Source organism: Scomber japonicus, chromosome 22, assembly GCF_027409825.1.
Source record: "Scomber japonicus isolate fScoJap1 chromosome 22, fScoJap1.pri, whole genome shotgun sequence".
Lineage (NCBI taxonomy): Eukaryota > Metazoa > Chordata > Actinopteri > Scombriformes > Scombridae > Scomber > Scomber japonicus.
The window spans coordinates 28,252,022-28,271,193 of NC_070599.1; the positions used below are offsets into that span (position 1 = coordinate 28,252,022).

At 39.0% G+C, this 19,172-nt stretch overlaps 1 protein-coding gene across 1 annotated transcript; it reads left to right on the forward strand.

Annotated features, from left to right (window-relative positions):
* The first annotated feature begins 962 nt into the window (after positions 1–962).
* LOC128383685 (zinc finger protein 883-like) lies at positions 963–14,069 on the forward strand. The gene is made up of 5 exons (XM_053343271.1): positions 963–1,158; positions 2,478–2,530; positions 6,075–6,269; positions 6,437–6,658; positions 12,752–14,069. The coding sequence occupies exons 1-5, from the start codon at positions 963–965 to the stop codon at positions 13,787–13,789; spliced, it is 1,704 nt and encodes a 567-aa protein (XP_053199246.1). The 3' UTR covers positions 13,790–14,069.
* Positions 14,070–19,172: the final 5,103 nt, after the last annotated feature.

The window sequence follows — 19,172 nt, forward strand, 5'->3', positions numbered from 1 at the left end:
CACACAGTGAGTTATCTATCATCTTTGAGGAAATCTAACTTTTACTTATCATCAGACGAGAAGTTTACTGACCTTGGTTTGTTGAGCAGAACAGCAGAGAGCTCACAACTAAAGAGACAAAAGAACAAACCAGAAACACATCAAATCATCACTAAACTACACAGATGTGATTTATTAATAGATAAATATATTATTACTATTTTTATCTTTTTTTATTGGGCACTTTTCTAAAGTCACAATACAAAGTGCTTCACATGGGGCATCAAATTAAGACCAGAAGGTCAAACACAGGACCAGAATTAAAACAAGCAAATCATAAAATCATTACATTAATACTGAGAGCAATGCTAATGGCCAACCAATAAAGATCAACAAATTCTATCAAATCTATAAGACTCAAGCATCAGAGCAGTCAGTAAAACAAACTACAGTGTCATCAGCAAAAGAGCGATTAGTAAGATTTATCAAATCCATCAAAATCTATGAAGTAGTCCAGGCAGTCAATAAAATCAAATGACAACTTGAAAAGCTACTTGATAAAAGTCACTGAAACAGTTGATCTCCTCAGACAGCCCATTTCACAGTTTTGGGGTTCTTCCTGTTCTGTTTGCAGCCATTTAACAGATTTCTTGCTGAAGCTGATGAAGAGACTGTCGCAGTAATCGAAAAGGGCTCTGTGTCTTTTACAGATATATTAGAACATAGTTTGGATATATTTCAGGTATTTCTAAAGTGATAAAAAAACAAGATTGCACAGCTCTAAAACTGCTCAAAAAACGTAAATGCTGAGATTCTTTGCAACAGGATTAATATGTTCTGAGAGGGAATCAGCAAAAGGTAGGAAGTCCTTAATGTGCTGGTGCACAAAGACAGTCAGTTAGTGAACTCAACCATCCAGGGTCAGCAGCTCTGACAGGCAGATACATCAGCAGTTCATCAGCATAGCAGTGACAAGAAATACCATGTCTAAGGGGAGCATGTACAAGGAAACTCAATCTGGTCCCAAAACTGACTCGTATGGTACACCATGCTTAACAGGAGCAAAAGATGACGTGTGGTCAATAATGGACACAGAGAACCTCCTGTTTGACAGATATGAAGAACACCGATCTAAGGCTATGCCAGATATTCCCAGCCAATGTCTCAGCCTGTCTAACAGTATGCTATGGTCTAAAGTATCAAAGTCAGCATTCAGGTCCAAAAGAACAAGGAGTGACCACGTCCCATCATCGGCAGCTATTAGAAGGTCAATAGTCACCGTAAGAAGATCGGTGCTTTGATATCTACGAAAGTCTGACTGAAATTTCTCAAAAATGTCTTCTACTGCTAAAAGTAATTGCTGTTGCACATATTTTTGACATAAAAGGAATAACTCATGTACTATAAAAGCACATCAGGGTTGATCCTGAGACAGAAGATGTCGATCAACACAAGCGGATCATCGCTGTATAATCTGCCTCGGTTTAGTACAAACTGTAACGTCTGTCACCTTCTGCTGAACTGTGAATTTCTCTTCCTGTCTGCTGCATTCACTTATTTTCTGATGCGAATCAATACAAATGTATTTTAAATCTAATTTCATTGCAAGAGTTTTAAATACATCTATAACTCAGTTTACATGCTATGAATTTAATTATTTAAACCTGGACAGTACAGATTATACAGATTGTACTCACAGAGCCACAGAAGAGATGTTTGGTCCATTCTGCTTCTCACTGATGTGTGAACTGCTTTGTTTGGTCACAGCACTTAAACACGACTTCCTTACTTTATAGGTGTGAATGCTGCTGTGTGGTTTACTCTGAAAGACACAGCTTATTTACAGTAGTTTCAAATATTAACAGATATGAGAGCTTAAGTTAACCCTTTATGTATTCTCAATAAAACCAAGTTGCTGAATTAGTAAAAATAACCGGCTGACCACTTTGCTTGGCACCTGCTCTGGAACCAAACTCCTGGAGAGGGGCTGGACTCTCTTCTTTTTAAGAGTTGCCCAAGGGGGAGAAGCATCAGGCAGACCGGGATGGTGGTCCACATTTTTAAAAAAGGGGACCAGATGGTGTTAACATTACTCAACCTCCCAGGAAACGCTTACACCAAGAAAAGGAAAGGAGGCTCCAGCCAGTTGTTTAACCTGATTCAGGAGGAACGAAGTGGATTCTGGCTGTGGAACAGTGGATCAGCTCTTCTCCCTTACAAGGTTACTTAAGGGGTCATGAGAGTTCGCTCATCCAGTCTACATGTGCGTTGTTGACTTGGAGAAAGCTTAGGACCGTGACCCTTGGGGGACCTTGTGGGAAGTGTTGTGGGAGTTTGGGGTACCAGGGTCTCTGCTGCGAGCCATTGGGTCCCTATACAACCGCTGTGAGAGCTGTGTTCACATTCTCTGCAGTAAGTCAGACCTGGTCTCAGTGGGTGTTGGGCCCCATCAGGGCTGTCCCTGGTCTCTGATCCTGTTTTCTGATTTTTATGGACAGAGTCTCAAGGTGCAGAGTCCTGGCAGCACCCAAGTCCAAATGCTCAGAACCATGTAGCCTCTGCTGGATCACGATCTGGAAAATAAAACACATTCATATTAACCAGTGCTGTTAGTATACTATATGTACTGGGAGTAGTGATGTTGCACATGTAATATAAATATTAATACTACTCTTACAACACATTTTCCCCATGCAGAATTATATATTACGGACATTACAAATGGCAGCTTCCTAACACTACTTTTTTTTTAATCACTGGAAAGTATGTATCTGAAACAGGAAACTGGACGACCACAGAACTGCTTGCTACTGTTAAAAGATGTTTGCACTTTGACCACAAGGTTCAAAACAGAAACAAAAGTTCAAATCAGACTGCACTGTAGTGAGAAACCTATCAGCTTAAGACTTTACTGGAATCAATATGAGGAAGTTTTTGCTGTGGTTTTATATGCACTAGGGCTGTCACACAAATATCACACCATTCGCCTGATTATATATGTTGGAGATAGAGGGAGCCAGAGCCATTACCGGATACGGGGCCCCTCAGGAGGCCGGCATCCAAGACCACTTGTCTGCACACTGGGCCCAAGAGGAATAGGGAGTTGGATTGCATTCAGTAGTGCGTTGTGCTTTTCAAGGATGCCCTCAATCCTGTCGAGGCAGAATCAGAGACTTTCAGACTGATAGAAGAAGTTTACTAACCTTGGTTTATTGTGCAGCACAGCGGTGAGCACAGAACTGAAGAGAAATGAAACTCAGGCTGGTTTGAGGTTTTACTGCAACACAGAACAACCTTTCTAATAATGAATGTGTCAGTCAGCTGTATTGAGTAGTAGTTTAGTAGTTTGTAGTTTAAGAATGTGTTCAGTGATTATAAATCCCTAAAACAGGAGTTAGTGTGACCCACAGTCAGAACAGCTACAACTATGAGAATAAGACCTGAGGAGTGAAAAAAAACAGGAAACACAGAAAAAACCCAGAGCAGCACAAACACATCAAACATGCCGTCTGCTTAACATGCTGTAGCTGTAGTTTATATTAACTTCTGTCAGTAGCTGTAGTTCATATTAACTTCTGTCAGTAGCTGTAGTTTATATTAACGTCTGTCAGTAGTTGTAGTTCATATTAACTTCTGTCAGTAGCTGTAGATTATATTAATTTCTGTCAGTAGATGTAGTTTATATTAACTTCTGTTAGTAGTAGTAGTTCATATTAACTTCTGTCAGTAGTTGTAGTTTATATTAACTTCTGTCAGTAGTTGTAGTTCATATTAACTTCTGTCAGTAGCTGTAGTTTATATTAATTTCTGTCAGTAGCTGTAGTTTATATCAACTTCTGTCAGTAGCTGTAGTTTATATTAACTTCTGTCAGTAGCTGTAGTTCATATTAACTTCTGTCAGTAGTTGTAGTTTATATTAACTTCTGTCAGTAGCTGTAGTTTATATTAACTTCTGTCAGTAGCTGTAGTTCATATTAATTTCTGTCAGTAGCTGTAGTTTATATTAACTTCTGTCAGTAGTTGAAGTTTATATTAACTTCTGTCAGTAGCTGTAGTTTATATTAACTTCTGTCTGTAGCAGTAGTTTATATTCATTTCTGTCAGTAGCTGTAGTTCATATGAACAGTACACATATTAATATATCTAATATGAATAGCGAGGCGTTCACACATAGCTCTGCTCAGTTCACAGCTGTTCCGAGTTAGTAACCTACCAGCCAATCAGAACACAGTATTTCTTGTTGCTGGGTAGATTAGTAACCTACCAGCCAATCAGAACACAGTATTTCTTGTTGCTGGGTAGATTAGTGACCCATCAGCCAATCAGAACACAGTATTTCTTGTTGCTGGGTAGATTAGTACCCTACCAGCCAATCAGAACACAGTAATTCTTGTTGCTGGGTAAATTAGTAACCTACCAGCCAATCAGAACACAGTATTTCTTGTTGTTGGGTAGATTTGGAAAATACGTTTTTCCCGCTGCGAGCACGTTCTCACGCACGAGACTTCTACCTACTCAAACAGTTATAATATATAACCTCTGTCATCAAGACATCAATATCTGACACACACACACTTAGTTAACTATAGTTTATATTAACTTCTGTCAGTAGTTGTAGTTTATATTAACTTCTGTCAGTAGCTGTAGTTTATATTAACTTCTGTCAGTAGTTGTAGTTTATATTAACTTCTGTCAGTAGTTGTAGTTCATATTAACTTCTGTCAGTAGTTGTAGTTTATATTAACTTCTGTCAGTAGTTGTAGTTCATATTAACTTCTGTCAGTAGTTGTAGTTTATATTAACGTCTGTCAGTAGTTGTAGTTTCCCTCCTCACCTTTAGAGGGAGAGTTTTTCTCAGTAACTGGAAACATAAACAGAAATAAAGCTAACCCGGAAGTGTTATCTTTCTGTGATTTGGGACTTGCGGTGGAATAATTGTGTTGTTTTACTAACTCACGAGTTTATTTCTGAGTCTTGAAGCTTCAGGACTGAAGGTAAAAACACATTAAAGTGTCTGTTTTATTAACAGAAGCCTCGTCTGTTTCTGTGTTAGCATACTGGCTGCGCTAGCTGTTAGCGGTAGCTTTAGCATTAGCTCATTTATAACTTTAATGTTTATATAATATAATATTTACTTTCTGTTCGAGCTGAGTCTGAAAGAGTGAAGAGTTAGACTGTAGTTAAAGGGTTAATGCTAACAGAGCTGAAGACTAAATGTTTACTCTGATGTTTTAAATATAAAATAAATCTGTTAATCAGCCTTAAAACATGTTAACAGATAAAATAAACGGTGTAATTATTATTATGATCATAATCTATAGTTGCAGTTAATGTGTGTTTAATGTCAAACTTTAGTTAAATGACACCTTTCATACAATTCAAAGTGTTTTATAAATGATGGATAAACAGTTAATATGGATCAGGACATTAATGCACAATCATTTAGACAGTTTATAGTATTATAATATTTTTTATCTTTTTATCTTTCTATTTATTAACTAGTATTACCCCATGCTCTTAGATTGTCGTATAGTTTTATCCATTTTATTGTTTTTACTCTGGTCCTTTCTTGTGCAACATGCTTTAAAGCACTTTGTGATGTTGTGTTTTGTTTTTCTGTGTTTATTATGTATTGTTGAATATGTGCAGCTGTACCTCGCACTTTTAGCCCAAGACACATTTCCTTCAGGACAGTAAAGTTAATCTAATCTGATCTATAGTCTGTCTGAAGCATCTGATGATAGACTCACTTCCCAGATAGCAAAATATGTTAATTCAACGTTGAGTTATGGTCAGTACGGTTGACTTTCGGTTAAGGTCAGAAATCAACACCAAAAAAAAAAAGTAATTGAATTCAGGTTGAAATGTGAAATAAGAGCAGTGATACTCATCAGTGTTTTAGTGTTGTGCTGTAATTGTTAGTCCTCATGATAAGTTCACAGACTTTTATACTTATATTCAAAGTGTTTTACAAATGATTGACACATTTACACTCTGATGAATATGGATTACTAATGCACACCAGTACTGTTAACAGGTTTATAGTATGAGAGACAACAGTAACAGATGTGATTTGTCTATCTGTCACAAAACAGGAAGAAGAAGAAGAACAGTCCATCAGTCTGCTGGACTTCACAGACCAGGACTACTATAAGATCAGAATGGAGGAGAACCAGGACCAGGATCAGGACCAGGATCAGGACCAGGATCAGGACCAGGAGAACCACACCAACATCCTGGTCATTAAAAGAGAAGAATCAGAATCAGACTCTGCTGCCACTGATACACAGGTCAGTTTTTCTTTGCATGGCACCAACTCATAGAAAAAGTGATCTGAAGTCATTTCTCACACAGAGCAGGTCTACACCGTTCTCAGGGTCAGGGTCCGGGTTAGGCCAGACCCGGGTCCCACTGAAGACTGTTCCTCTCACTCTGCTCCTGTGTTTGTGTGTTTAAGGGGAAAGATGACTCTGGTTCACACTCCAACAACACAGCTGACGGCAGCAATTCACCTCCACGCTGGTTTCAGTCTGACATAAAAGAAGAAGAAGAAGAGCAGTTCATCAGCCAGGACCAGGACCAGGATCAGGACCAGGACCTGGACCTGGAGCACCACACCGACATCCTCATCATTAAACGAGAAGAATCAGACTCACCCTGTGCTGCCACCGATACACAGGTCAGTGTTCAGGACTTCAGGATCAATATTGAGAGTTATTGTTTAGCTCTTGTGAATGTCGGCATGCCGGCTCATGCATCCTTAGTCCAGTCCTGATAGAGTACAGATCCCAGACTAGTTCAGTCCTGATAGAGTACAGATCCCAGACTAGTTCAGTCCTGATAGAGTACAGATCCCAGACTAGTTCAGTCCTGATAGAGTACAGATCCCAGACTAGTTCAGTCCTGATAGAGTACAGATCCCAGACTAGTTCAGTCCTGATAGAGTACAGATCCCAGACTAGTTCAGTCCTGATAGAGTACAGATCCCAGACTAGTTCAGTCCTGATAGAGTACAGATCCCAGACTAGTTCAGTCCTGATAGAGTACAGATCCCAGACTAGTTCAGTCCTGATAGAGTACAGATCCCAGACTAGTTCAGTCCTGATAGAGTACAGATCCCAGACTAGTTCAGTCCTGATAGAGTACAGATCCCAGACTAGTTCAGTCCTGATAGAGTACAGATCCCAGACTAGTTCAGCCCTGATAGAGTACAGATCCCAGACTAGTTCAGTCCTGATAGAGTACAGATCCCAGACTAGTTCAGTCCTGATAGAGTACAGATCCCAGACTAGTTCAGTCCTGATAGAGTACAGATCCCAGACTAGTTCAGTCCTGATAGAGTACAGATCCCAGACTAGTTCAGTCCTGATAGAGTACAGATCCCAGACTAGTTCAGTCCTGATAGAGTACAGATCCCAGACTAGTTCAGTCCTGATAGAGTACAGATCCCAGACTAGTTCAGTCCTGATAGAGTACAGATCCCAGACTAGTTCAGTCCTGATAGAGTACAGATCCCAGACTAGTTCAGTCCTGATAGAGTACAGATCCCAGACTAGTTCAGTCCTGATAGAGTACAGATCCCAGACTAGTTCAGTCCTGATAGAGTACAGATCCCAGACTAGTTCAGTCCTGATAGAGTACAGATCCCAGACTAGTGTTAAGACCTGTCAGCCTCACTGTGTCAAATAAAAACATAAACATGAATGAACTGAATTGTTATTAATTAAAATAATGGGATCAGATGTGAAGTCACTGATACCTGATCCAGCTATTTGAGTCAGTATTAGATCAGCAGCTCTAAAAGTAGTTTATCTGTTAGTCACTCCTCTGTTCTTACGATAATGCCTCTCTCTCTCTCTCTTTATTCTCTCTCTATTCTCTCTCTCTCTCTCTCTCTCTCTCTTTTGCTCGCTCAACCATTGCTGCTGTCTGTCTTTCTTTTATTATTAAGAAGTTGAGAAGCTGACGAGTCTAACTTTACTTTAACATAATCAAAGTGGAGAACTGTTCAACCTCCTGTCCTGATAACCTTTCTGTATTTACGTCTTAATGCTTCCTGTGATGTAAACATGCTCTCTGTCTTTTCACTGATGGACTTGGTTGCTTGTGAAGCTCATATTAAGACATCAGAGCCTGTTTTATAACCAGTCCAGACTTCTGCTGATATTTGCTAACTTGTTTTAGCCGATTGCTGATGCTGAGATGGATGTACGCTCGGGCGGGGCGATATGGCCTGAATCAAATATCATGATATTTTTGACATTTGGACAGTATTGTAGGGATGATTATCGGTGCTTTCAAAACATATTTTTTAGATTTTAGATAAATAATCATCAGTAATGTGGATATAATGGCTCAGTGGATAAAGGCAGTCTGTTAAACTCAGAAAATGACATTTTTACTGTCTTTATTGGCCAGCCCTGAGATATGCACATACTTTTATCCACCTGGCTGAGAAGACTATTACACATGCAGACATAGATGTGTTCAACAAAGACAAGAAAGAAAGAACTTGGGAATCAAAGAGCTCATAAAAAGATTTCTTTGAGTTTATTAAACAGACAGGATAAATGTGAAGGGTTTCAGACTCCGAAGCAGAAGGAGGCGATAATGCTTGTAATACTCTGGCTGGACTGTTTGACCCGAGCAGTCTCAGTTCTTCCTCTACAGGCTGAACTTCACTCAGCTGCCTGATAAACGTGCTTTAACCTTTATAACAGACTGTGGCTCGTTGCTCTGGATGGATTCATGCAGGAAGCTGTGGCTAACTGGGAGGCTAGCAGAGTGTTAGCTGCTGATTGGTGCCTGAGGAGAAGGAAACAAATTGAGAGAAATGTTCATTTTGGGCCGATGCCGATATTTATTTTCTAATGTTATTGTACATGTACAGTGACATTAAAGACTATTCTGTTCTAATCTATTCTATTTAATTTACTTTTGAAGTCTTTATCATTAGATACTGATAACGTGCCGATAGCCAGTTTGGTTTTTGTGATAAACGGTTTAAAGTGTTTTTTGTAAAGTACTAATACTTGTTTTGTGTCTGTGTGTTGAAGGGGATAGATGACTCTGGTTCACACTCCAACCACATAGCAGACGGCAGTAATTCACCTCCACGCTGGTCACCAACCGAAATAAAACAAGAAGAAGAAGAAGAACAGTCCTTCAATCAGAGGGGAGACCTGCTGGACCTCAACCAAGACCTCAACCAGGACCAGGACCAGGACCAGAACCAGAACCTGAACCTGGAGCACCACACCGACAACCTTGTTATTAAAACAGAAGAACCAGACTCAGCGTCTGTTACCACCGATACACAGGTCAGTGTTCAGGACTTCATAACCAGACTAAAGAAACAAGGACGAGTATCGAGGGTCCGTGAATGATCTGTCGAATGAACCAATGGGAACAGTAAAATGAAAACACTTTTGAATTGGTCCAGAATAAAAGCGCTTCAGCTGACAGCCGTGAAAAGTGCTGCAGGGTAATCGTTTGGAGCCCCGTCAGTGTACGTCCACTAAAAGGACTGACAGGCTCAGATTATTGTAGGTCTGCTCAGAGGTCATTTTCTGTCATTATATCTGGTTAATAACTAAATCTATTGAACCCAAACTTTCTGGGTAATCTCTACCACTGGTACGAAGCATGTAATGCACAGAGAGACCACCAGATGGAGCTGTGGTTGCTAGATACAGACCATGCTATCATACAACCAACGACAAAGAACACAACACCAAAATCACTGCTGACAAGAGGAATCCTGCTGGAGACGTTTGAGAAGGTGAGTTTGAGTTATTATTTATTGTTTATTCAACAGAATGAGTCCTGAACATGTTTATAAAGGTTTTACTGATGCTAACTGCTAAATGCTAACGCCAACGAAAGTAAATCTCCTAATGTAATATTAATAAACCTGAATTACTGTAAATCACTAAATATATGTTATAGTTAAGAATAATGACCATTAACTCTTTGATTAGACTTCATCATGAAATGCTTTGTAATGCAAACAGCTTCATAATTAACAACTAAAACAGTGTTTCCTCTCTTCCTGTGTTTGTATTTCATTAGATGGATACTAGAACCTTTCAAAGGGCAGCTTGGTGTTGCTGAAGGCTCACAGATGCAGAGTACTCAAGTGATGAGTCAACAGGTGTGAGTAGGGAATCATCACCTGTACCACCACCTGCTAAAAAGAAGAAGAAGAAGAGCAGAAACAACCTAAGAGCCATTTCAGACGGGACTGAAGACTTACCCGTCCATTCTATATGAAGGAAGTGGAAGAAGGCGGATAAAGAGATGTGTGATGTGCCTGATGTTAAAAGCTTTTACCAGGATCTTAAAAAAATCTAACCCTGCTTCACAGATGAAATGATCAAACACACTGCACACCACACTAAGCTTTACTCTGTTCAGGAGCTGTGAGATCCCATGAAGGTCTCTTCTGAGGAGACTGAAGTATAGTAACAGTTATACAAGAGTGTGTTCACCTTTCTATCTGCTGAAGCCACGTTTCCCAGTACAGGTAGTCTCAGCAGAACATTAACATCAAACTGTTCTTCTGTACCAGCTCTACTGGACTCATCCATGACCTACTCCTCTATCAGGGTCAGGGTCAGGATCAGGGTCAGGGTCAGGGTCAGGCCAGACCCGGGTGCCAAAGAGTTCACAGCACCGTGCAAATCCGTAGCACTTCCACATCTTCCAGTTGTCTTCTGTGACTATTTCACCGCCTGATATGATACGTTGGTGCATCTTTACAACACACCAACAAAGCCAAGCCGTTCCCCCTTGTTTGGATAAATGCTTGATTCAGCAGTTCCCAACTCCTGGCTGGTTTACTAAAGAGACTGTGAACTATTCCTCAGAAAAGGTTTCATCTTGAGGAGACCCCGAGGAAGACCCAGGACACGCTGGAGAGACTATGTCTCTCGGCTGGCCTGGGAACGCCTCGGGATCCCCCGGGAAGAGCTGGACGAAGTGGCTGGGGAGAGGGAAGTCTGGACTTCCTGCTTACCCTGCTGCCCCCGAGACCCGACCAGGATAAGAGGAGGAGGACGGAGGTTCCACAACTTGAAGTTGGTGCATAAAAAGCCTCAGAAGTTAGCAGACCAGAATCCTGCTGAACTCAGTGATGAAACGTGTCACCAAACCATCCGTCAGCTCACCAGGATGTGAGCTGTGATGGTTATGATGGTTATGCACATTGGCCAATTCACTCCATCCAACGGTTACCGTCATAGATTAATATCAGACAGGTCCAAAAGCATTTGACATTGAATCACTTTTAGTTTTAAATCTGAACGACAGTGTTATAATATATTTGTGTTTTAATGTTTTCTCATTCATGACAACAGCTGTGTATGATGTGTATGATGTGTATGATGCTTTCTTTGTTCTGTGAGGTTAATTATTAAAGTTTGATTATTTCTACACATATTTTTGTTCTGTGTTTTTTAAGCACTGCATTCTACACCTTTGCACACAAATGTTTTTATGGATCACAAATGTCATTATTATATATTTTCGTCTATTTTAAAATTAATCAAATGTACATTTTAGTTTTTTAAACATTTTGATGTCTCCCAATTGATGTCTTTAAGGTTTTCTATTTGATTTGTGTTTTTAAAACGTAGATGAAGCGTTAGATATCATCTCACAAGCTTTTACACACTGTATTTTAATGCAAATGCAGTTTACAGACGCTGAAATACAAATGTAGCTCATCAAATAATCTTTGTGACTTACGAAGGGTTAAATGTCCAACAACATTATGGACCTTTTTTATTCATGTTTTCCTTTTGCTTGGTCTGGTGTGTTTGATGTTTCGTCTCATTCTGAAGTCTTTTTGGATGATTGTGATTAAATCAGTTTAATATTCAGCTGTGACAGAGTAGTAGAGAAGTTTGTGTTGGAGAACATAAAGTGGAGCTTAGTTTTATCTAAAATACTTTATAAGTGGCTGAGTATTAAATATATATGGCTGAAATATAAATGGCTGAATATTTGAATGACTCAACAGCTCTTGGCATCTTAATGACTGACTGTGTGGAGAGTCTGTTATTATATTTCATACTCCTGATAAGTTATTCATGTATTTGTTTAATTGCTTTGTATGGAAGACTTTGTTCTGTCAAACATGGATTCTTGTACAGCTTAGCACATCTATCTGTTTTCTATGTGAGAAACTAATAATAAAGAGAGGTCAGAGGTCAGGTTGGACTTGCCCCTGCAGCTGGGTCAACTTTGAACTCTGGATTATTTTGCACAGACATGATTTAAATAAATGTTTTAGGGTTTTAGTATGGAAGTAAATCTGTGCAATCTGCTTTTGAATTTGAATTTTTAGCACTGAATTTTTTTGCATCGAATTTCAAACACTGAATTTTTTTTTCATTGAAATCAGACTTTGAATTTTAAAAGCTGTTGAATTTCAAGAACTGAATTTTTTTTTCCTCTGAATTTTTTCTAATGTTTAAAAAAAATCAGTGTAAAAAAATTCAGTGTCTCAAATTCAGAGTCAACATCCGGGTAACTAGACAGAAGCAATCGATCCCTGAATCAAATCGTTCACCATCCATTGAACGGCTTTTAAAATTCAAAGTCTGATTTCAATGAAAAAAAAAATTCAGTGTTTGAAATTCAATGCAAAAAAATTCAGTGCTAAAAATTCAAATTCAAAAGCAGATGGCACAGATTTACTTCCATATTTTAGATCATTCGCTTGATGTCATATCACTCACTCTCTTTCTGTCTCTGTCTGTTGCCATAGATACAACCAGTAAAAAAGGGAGTCAAACATCAGTGTCACTACTGTGAGAAAGCCTTTGGAACGTCAACGTATTTAAAGATTCATCTGAGGACTCACACAGGAGAGAAACCGTACAGCTGTGACCAGTGCGGGAAGACTTTCAGCAGAGGCGACAATCTGAAAATGCACCAACGCATTCACACCGGAGAGAAGCCGTACAGCTGTGACCAGTGTGAGAAAGCTTTCATTAAAGACAGTCATCTAAAGATCCATCAACGCATTCATACTGGAGAGAAACCCTACACCTGTGACCAGTGTGGGAAAGCTTTCACTCTCCTTGGTAATCTGCAAATCCACCAACGGATTCACAACGGAGACAAACCGTACAGCTGTAACCAATGTGGGAAAGCTTTCACTACAAACAGCGCTCTACAGATCCACCAACGGATTCATACTGGAGAGAAACCGTACAGCTGTGATCTGTGTGGGAAAACCTTCACAGTAGACAGTGGTCTGAAAAAACACCAACGTGTTCACACTGGAGAGAAACTCTACAGCTGTGATCAGTGTGGGAAAATGTTCACCGCAGACAGCAGTTTAAAAACCCACCAACGTATTCACACCGGAGAAAAACCATACCAGTGTGAACAGTGTGGGAAAACGTTTGCTCATGGGAATTCTTTAATAATCCACCAGCGCAGTCACACTGGAGAGAAACCATACAACTGTGACCAGTGTGGGAAATCTTTCAGTAGAGACAGTTATCGAAAGAGTCATCAACGCATTCATACGGGAGAGAAACCGTACAGCTGTGACCAGTGTGGGGAAGCTTTTGCCCACAAGAATTCCCTTAAATTCCACCAAGGAATTCACAGCGGAGAGAAACCGTACAGCTGTAAACAATGTGGGAAAACGTTCACTCGTAAAAGCAATCTTAAAAGCCACCTACGTGTTCACACTGGAGAGAAACCGTACTGGTGTAAGCTTTGTAGGAAAACTTTTGCTCATGGAAGCTCCCTGAAAGTCCACCAACGTAGTCACTCAGTCACATCGTGTTAAACATGTCGTCGTGGCTTCGTCTACACGCCTTAATAACAGTGTTGTTCTATGCTGCGCCTTTCTACAGACTCAGAGCTACCAACACTAACTTAATCATTTATTTATTGTTTTTCAGTTTTGAGTTTCATGTTGATCTCGGCTGTAGAAATGTTCAAACTGAATCATGTAACATTGTGAATAGTCTTAAATAGCTCCTCCCACCTCACGACTCTATCGTGCTGATTTAGCTGCTAGCAAGCATTCGGTGATTTAGCTCATTTTCAGTGACTGTCAATAAAATGAGTTCCACTTTATCTATTACTGAACATCAACTGGTTTTACAGCATAAGATGCAACTTTAAAGGTTTCTGGTTGTTTTTCATGTAAATAATTTATTTTATATCTTATGTTAGTTTCACTCTCACAGATTCCTCGAGTCACTTTGTCTCATTTGAAACAACTTTTGGAAACTTTAAGGTACTAATAGATTTTAAACTCTACACATGGTTTCAATCACTAATAAAATAAAATTGACCAAATCTTCACATTTTTTAGGCTTCACTATAAGAGACACTTATAGATGGATTTCTTTTTAAAGTATATTTTTTGGGGCTTTTTGCCTTTAATGGACAGACAAGTAGAGAGAGACAGGAACTGGAGACAGAGGGGGGGGGAGTGACACGCAGGATAGGACCACTTGGAGCGGGATTTGAACCGGGGTCACCCAACCACTGAGCTAAACACCGCCACATAGAACATAGATAGGTTTTTTTAGCATGGACGCCTTTATTCATTAGTAGATCGACAGGAAACATGGGAGAGAGAGAGGGGGGCGACATGCAGCAAAGGACCTCCGATCGGGATTCGAACCGAGGTCGGCTGCTAATATGGCATGCGCTCTAACCACTCGACCACCTGTGCGCCCACATAGATAGATTTTTAAAAAAGCAAATACATGTGTATGTGTCAGCACTCGTCAGGGATAATACGAAAAAGTCCAGGACTTCTTTCCATCGTTGTCCGTGTTGGTTGACTTTGGTATCATTTATATCTGACTTCCAATAGAAACTAAATTTCAGACTGTCTTCATTTTAGTGATGTGTATGAGCTTATTTTTTCATGAAGGGTTAAACGATGAATAACCAAATATCTGCTTCATGCCGACATTTACAGGAGCTAAATAGATAATTAACCCTTAAACAGACAGGAGTGGAAAATGAGATGTAAAAAATCATAATTTAATGTCACTAGTTATGTCATTTGCACCTAAAGTAAAACATTTCCTTCATATTTTTAATATATTTAGGATTTTATGAGTTGTATCTCCACCAGGAGGCGTTGCCCTTATTAAGGTATAAAATGGTCATAATGGTAAAAACACTTAAATGTGTTATTTAACATAGTAAAGTGATTCATTAATATCACACATACTAGTTCCTAAACTGATTTTTGACCTACCACAAGCTTCAATTCTACCAATTAAAGGCTCATATACAATTAAACAACCACCTTAACCAATCATGCTCCTTAAAGAGTCTCCTGGTGCACGTTGCCTGTTTAATGGTTAACAACAAGCTTTAACTGCCAAACTTGTATTTATTAAAATGAAATTAAAATAATCAGCATTAATCTCTCTACAGAAACACATTCATTACAGATCCCTTAAATATAACCGGTGGATTATTTTCATCACTGAGACTTTTGAGACTTTTGAGACTTTGGTTCCAGATGTTGACGACTGGTTTGGTGATTAGCGTCAGGTCCGTCTCCCGCTAACGATTATACGGTTATTCAGTTTTAATGACGCATTTCGTTTCCATTTAAACGTGATTCATCAGGAGTTTCCTGTTTGAGTTAATTCAACGATTGCCAAAGATTATAAATTTAGTTTTACTTTCACTTCAGTTAGAATCAAACCTCCTCTTTTTATTTCTAGTGTCCAAAAGTTGTTCCAAATTCAACACAATATATTTCTATCATCTGAAAATATTGTTTTTAATATTTTGGGAACCTCAACTATATGAATTATGTACAAAATAAACAACGATGTTCCCAACACCGAGGAACCCGACAAGCTTCCTGCTGTCGTCGTGGTTTTAACTTGTTTATTTGAATGTAATGGCGCCCGTTGTCCTGGTAACGGCTTAACCAATAGCGTGCTGCCGTGTCTTTATTCTGTCTGTGGTAATAAGTCATGGTCAGCCAGTAATAACCCAGTACTGTATATTCTCTCTATTCCACAGAGTCGTTATTGAACTGTTCGTACAGCAGCTTAAAGGTTTCTAATCGTTGACGATGTTTTTTTATTTCTCGTATTTTAACGAACTGTGAACGGACGGAAGCGTCTGTAATTAGACAGTAAACGTGTCTCCTGCCGTATTTATGGTGTGAATTCATTTTTACTGGGAAACACAGCAGCTGGTAAACATGTCTTTAATAAAAAACAACAAACAAAGAGTCTTTAAATTCATCTGCAGTTAGATTCATATCATTATTATTATTATATTATCATTATTATTATTATAGTTATTATTATTATTAATTATTATTATTAGTCAGGAAACAGGTGAGGTAGTCATTAATGTCCATGGATGTTAATGTTACTGTAATAATCTTTCTGCTGGTCTCATAAATCAGTTTGTTTTTATACGAGTGTTTGATTTCTTTTGTTCTTTTCATTAAACTTTTTATATATATAAGACATGTTTCCTCTCGTATGTGTTCAGTCCTCAGTCAGCTGATTCCTGACAGACGCTCACAGCTCTGCTCCAGTAAACCTCGCTGACCGGTGGCACGACTCGGCTCGGCTCGGCTTCAGGAACCTTTTCCATTACAAAGAAGTAGCTACTCAACGTGGGAGGGGTTGTCATAGCAACGGCTCCGCGAAACTGCCGTGACTTAGTTTAAATACGCGACAGAAACACATAAACGATGGAGGACATGGAGGCTTTCTGTCTCACACACTTCCTTCCTTCCTTCCTTTCCTTTCCTTCCTTCCTGCTGCTGTATGTGTCTTTCTGTCACACACACTTCCTTCCTTTCCTTCCTTCCTTCCTGCTGCTGTATGTGTCTTTCTGTCTCACACACCTCCTTCCTTCCTTCCTTTCCTTCCTCCCTTCCTGCTGCTATATGTGTCTTTCTGTTTCACACAAAGCAAGAGAAGAGAAACCGTATGGCTGTTACGCTGTTATTGGTGTTTAAAGATGGCGGCTTTGATTCTTGTGTGGGACGGCTCATGACTCTTCCAGTGACTCTCTGGCCAATCAGAGGCCGGCAGTCTGATGATGTCACATTTAGTATCAGCTCATACCAGGAACTATCCCTGATGGAGACACAAAAAACCAGGTTGAGTTAAGTCGTGCTGGATCTGTGTTGTGGAAAAGCGCCACTGGACTATTTCACAGACTGCACCTTTAATCGCCCCCTGCTGGCCGTCAGACAGAACGCAGCTTTAAAACCCTTCAGACTTCAATCCTAAAATACTCAAATAATATAAACAGGAAGTCAAATATTTTCAGGTTAAAACAGATTGATTAGAAAATGAAGGACAGGAACGGATAGCAAACAGCTGATTTATTCGTCTGACTTGTTTTAACAATGATTTTTTTCATTTTAAAGGTTTTAAGTTGAAATGCAGAACAATGAAAATACAAACTCATCATGCAAAGCTTCACTGCAACGACAGCTGAAGAAGAAACAACTGAAGCTTTATTAAAACAAGCTAAAAAAAACAAAAAAACAAGAAAAAAAAAAAAACCTGTCCAAAAATAAACAGCTCATGCTCGGTCCTAGCAGCCGCGGTTGCCGTGACGACAGCATCAGTTCAGTCTCCGCTGAAGGAAAGCTCACGATAGAAAATAAAAAAAAAGAAGACGTGTTTCAGCCGTGATGGAAACCTGCAGGTCGCACCGTCACCAACCGACTCTTAAATATTAAAATACAGATTTTTTGGGGGGAATCCCGGTCTGACCTCTGACCTCTGACCTGTGACATCATCAAGTCGCGATGCGTTTAAACCTCTAAGACATTAAAACGTGATGACACACAGTCACAGCCTGCGCGCTTCATGGAGAATCATTCATAAATAAAATCATATAAAATAATTCTGACACTTTTTAAGTTTCATATTTTCTTGTTTTCAGTCAAAAATGTAAAAAACACGTAGAAACATTTTCATTAACGGGTCAGTTTGTTTAGTGTCCATGAGGTTTAGTTTAAATATAAAGGGTTAAAATGTGAAAATAAACGTATGAATAACTTCACACATTCTTATTTTGTGGACCCAGCATCAAATTTCTGCTTTTAATCCATTTAGAGAGAATATATTAGAGGATTATGGTAAAAATGTCTAAGTGGTGTAACCATAAAAACTTTGTACCAAATAATTCAACGTTGCTTAAAAACAGTAAATAGTCAATACAACACCTTCCTTCCTTCCTTCCTTCCTTCCTACCTAACACCATATCAACTAGTTTGGCATGATCTTACATCCTTCCTTCCTTCCTTCCTTCCTTCCTACCTACCTAACACCATATCAACTAGTGTGGCATGATCTTACATTATAACTTTTATATTAAATAAAGCTAATGGAATACTATTGTTCTAAATATTACATTTCATCTGGTTACCATGGAGACCAGGAAACATTTACATGTTTTAAATGAAGTCATTATTAGTATAAGTCCACTTAAACACACTGTAGCTGATCACATATTTAATATCTATCATTCTTTTGTGGTTACACCATTTGACATTTTCAGGAGCATTCAGTCTGAGTTTTGGTAAAAAATGGTGTAAGACATTTACACCATTTCAAATCTCTCTTATTGATCTTTTTTTAATATATTGATTATATTGAACTGGGCGTAACCTCCATGATGTCTTGCTGCGGAGTTCAGTCTGAATTTATCTAGAAAACCAACAAAAATACTAAATGTACATTTTAACAAACCTGATGCTGCTTTTAAATCTAGTTTAACTCATTTATGAACCGATCATGTTGTATTTTAGGATATTGATCCAGATGTGAATAAAAAGTGACACATGGTTTATTTCTCTGATATTAAATAAAATCCATCAGAAGCTTTTTGACAGATTAAAGAGGTCAGACGGGTTCCTTAAGACTCGACCTTACAGTCTGCGCACGCACACGCACACACACACACACACACACACACACACACACACAGTTCATGCTGTAATAAATAAAAACATCCATAGCATCTATAAAGTCCCACTTTAGAATAGAATATATATATATATATATATATGTTATATACTGTATGTGATTGTGTTTAAATATATTTATAGTAGATTTGTTACAGTTTGAAGTGAAAGCTGCAGACGGACAGCTACATTCAGCCAGGAGACAGACCACAGGACCACCGATCGGTTGATTGGTTGG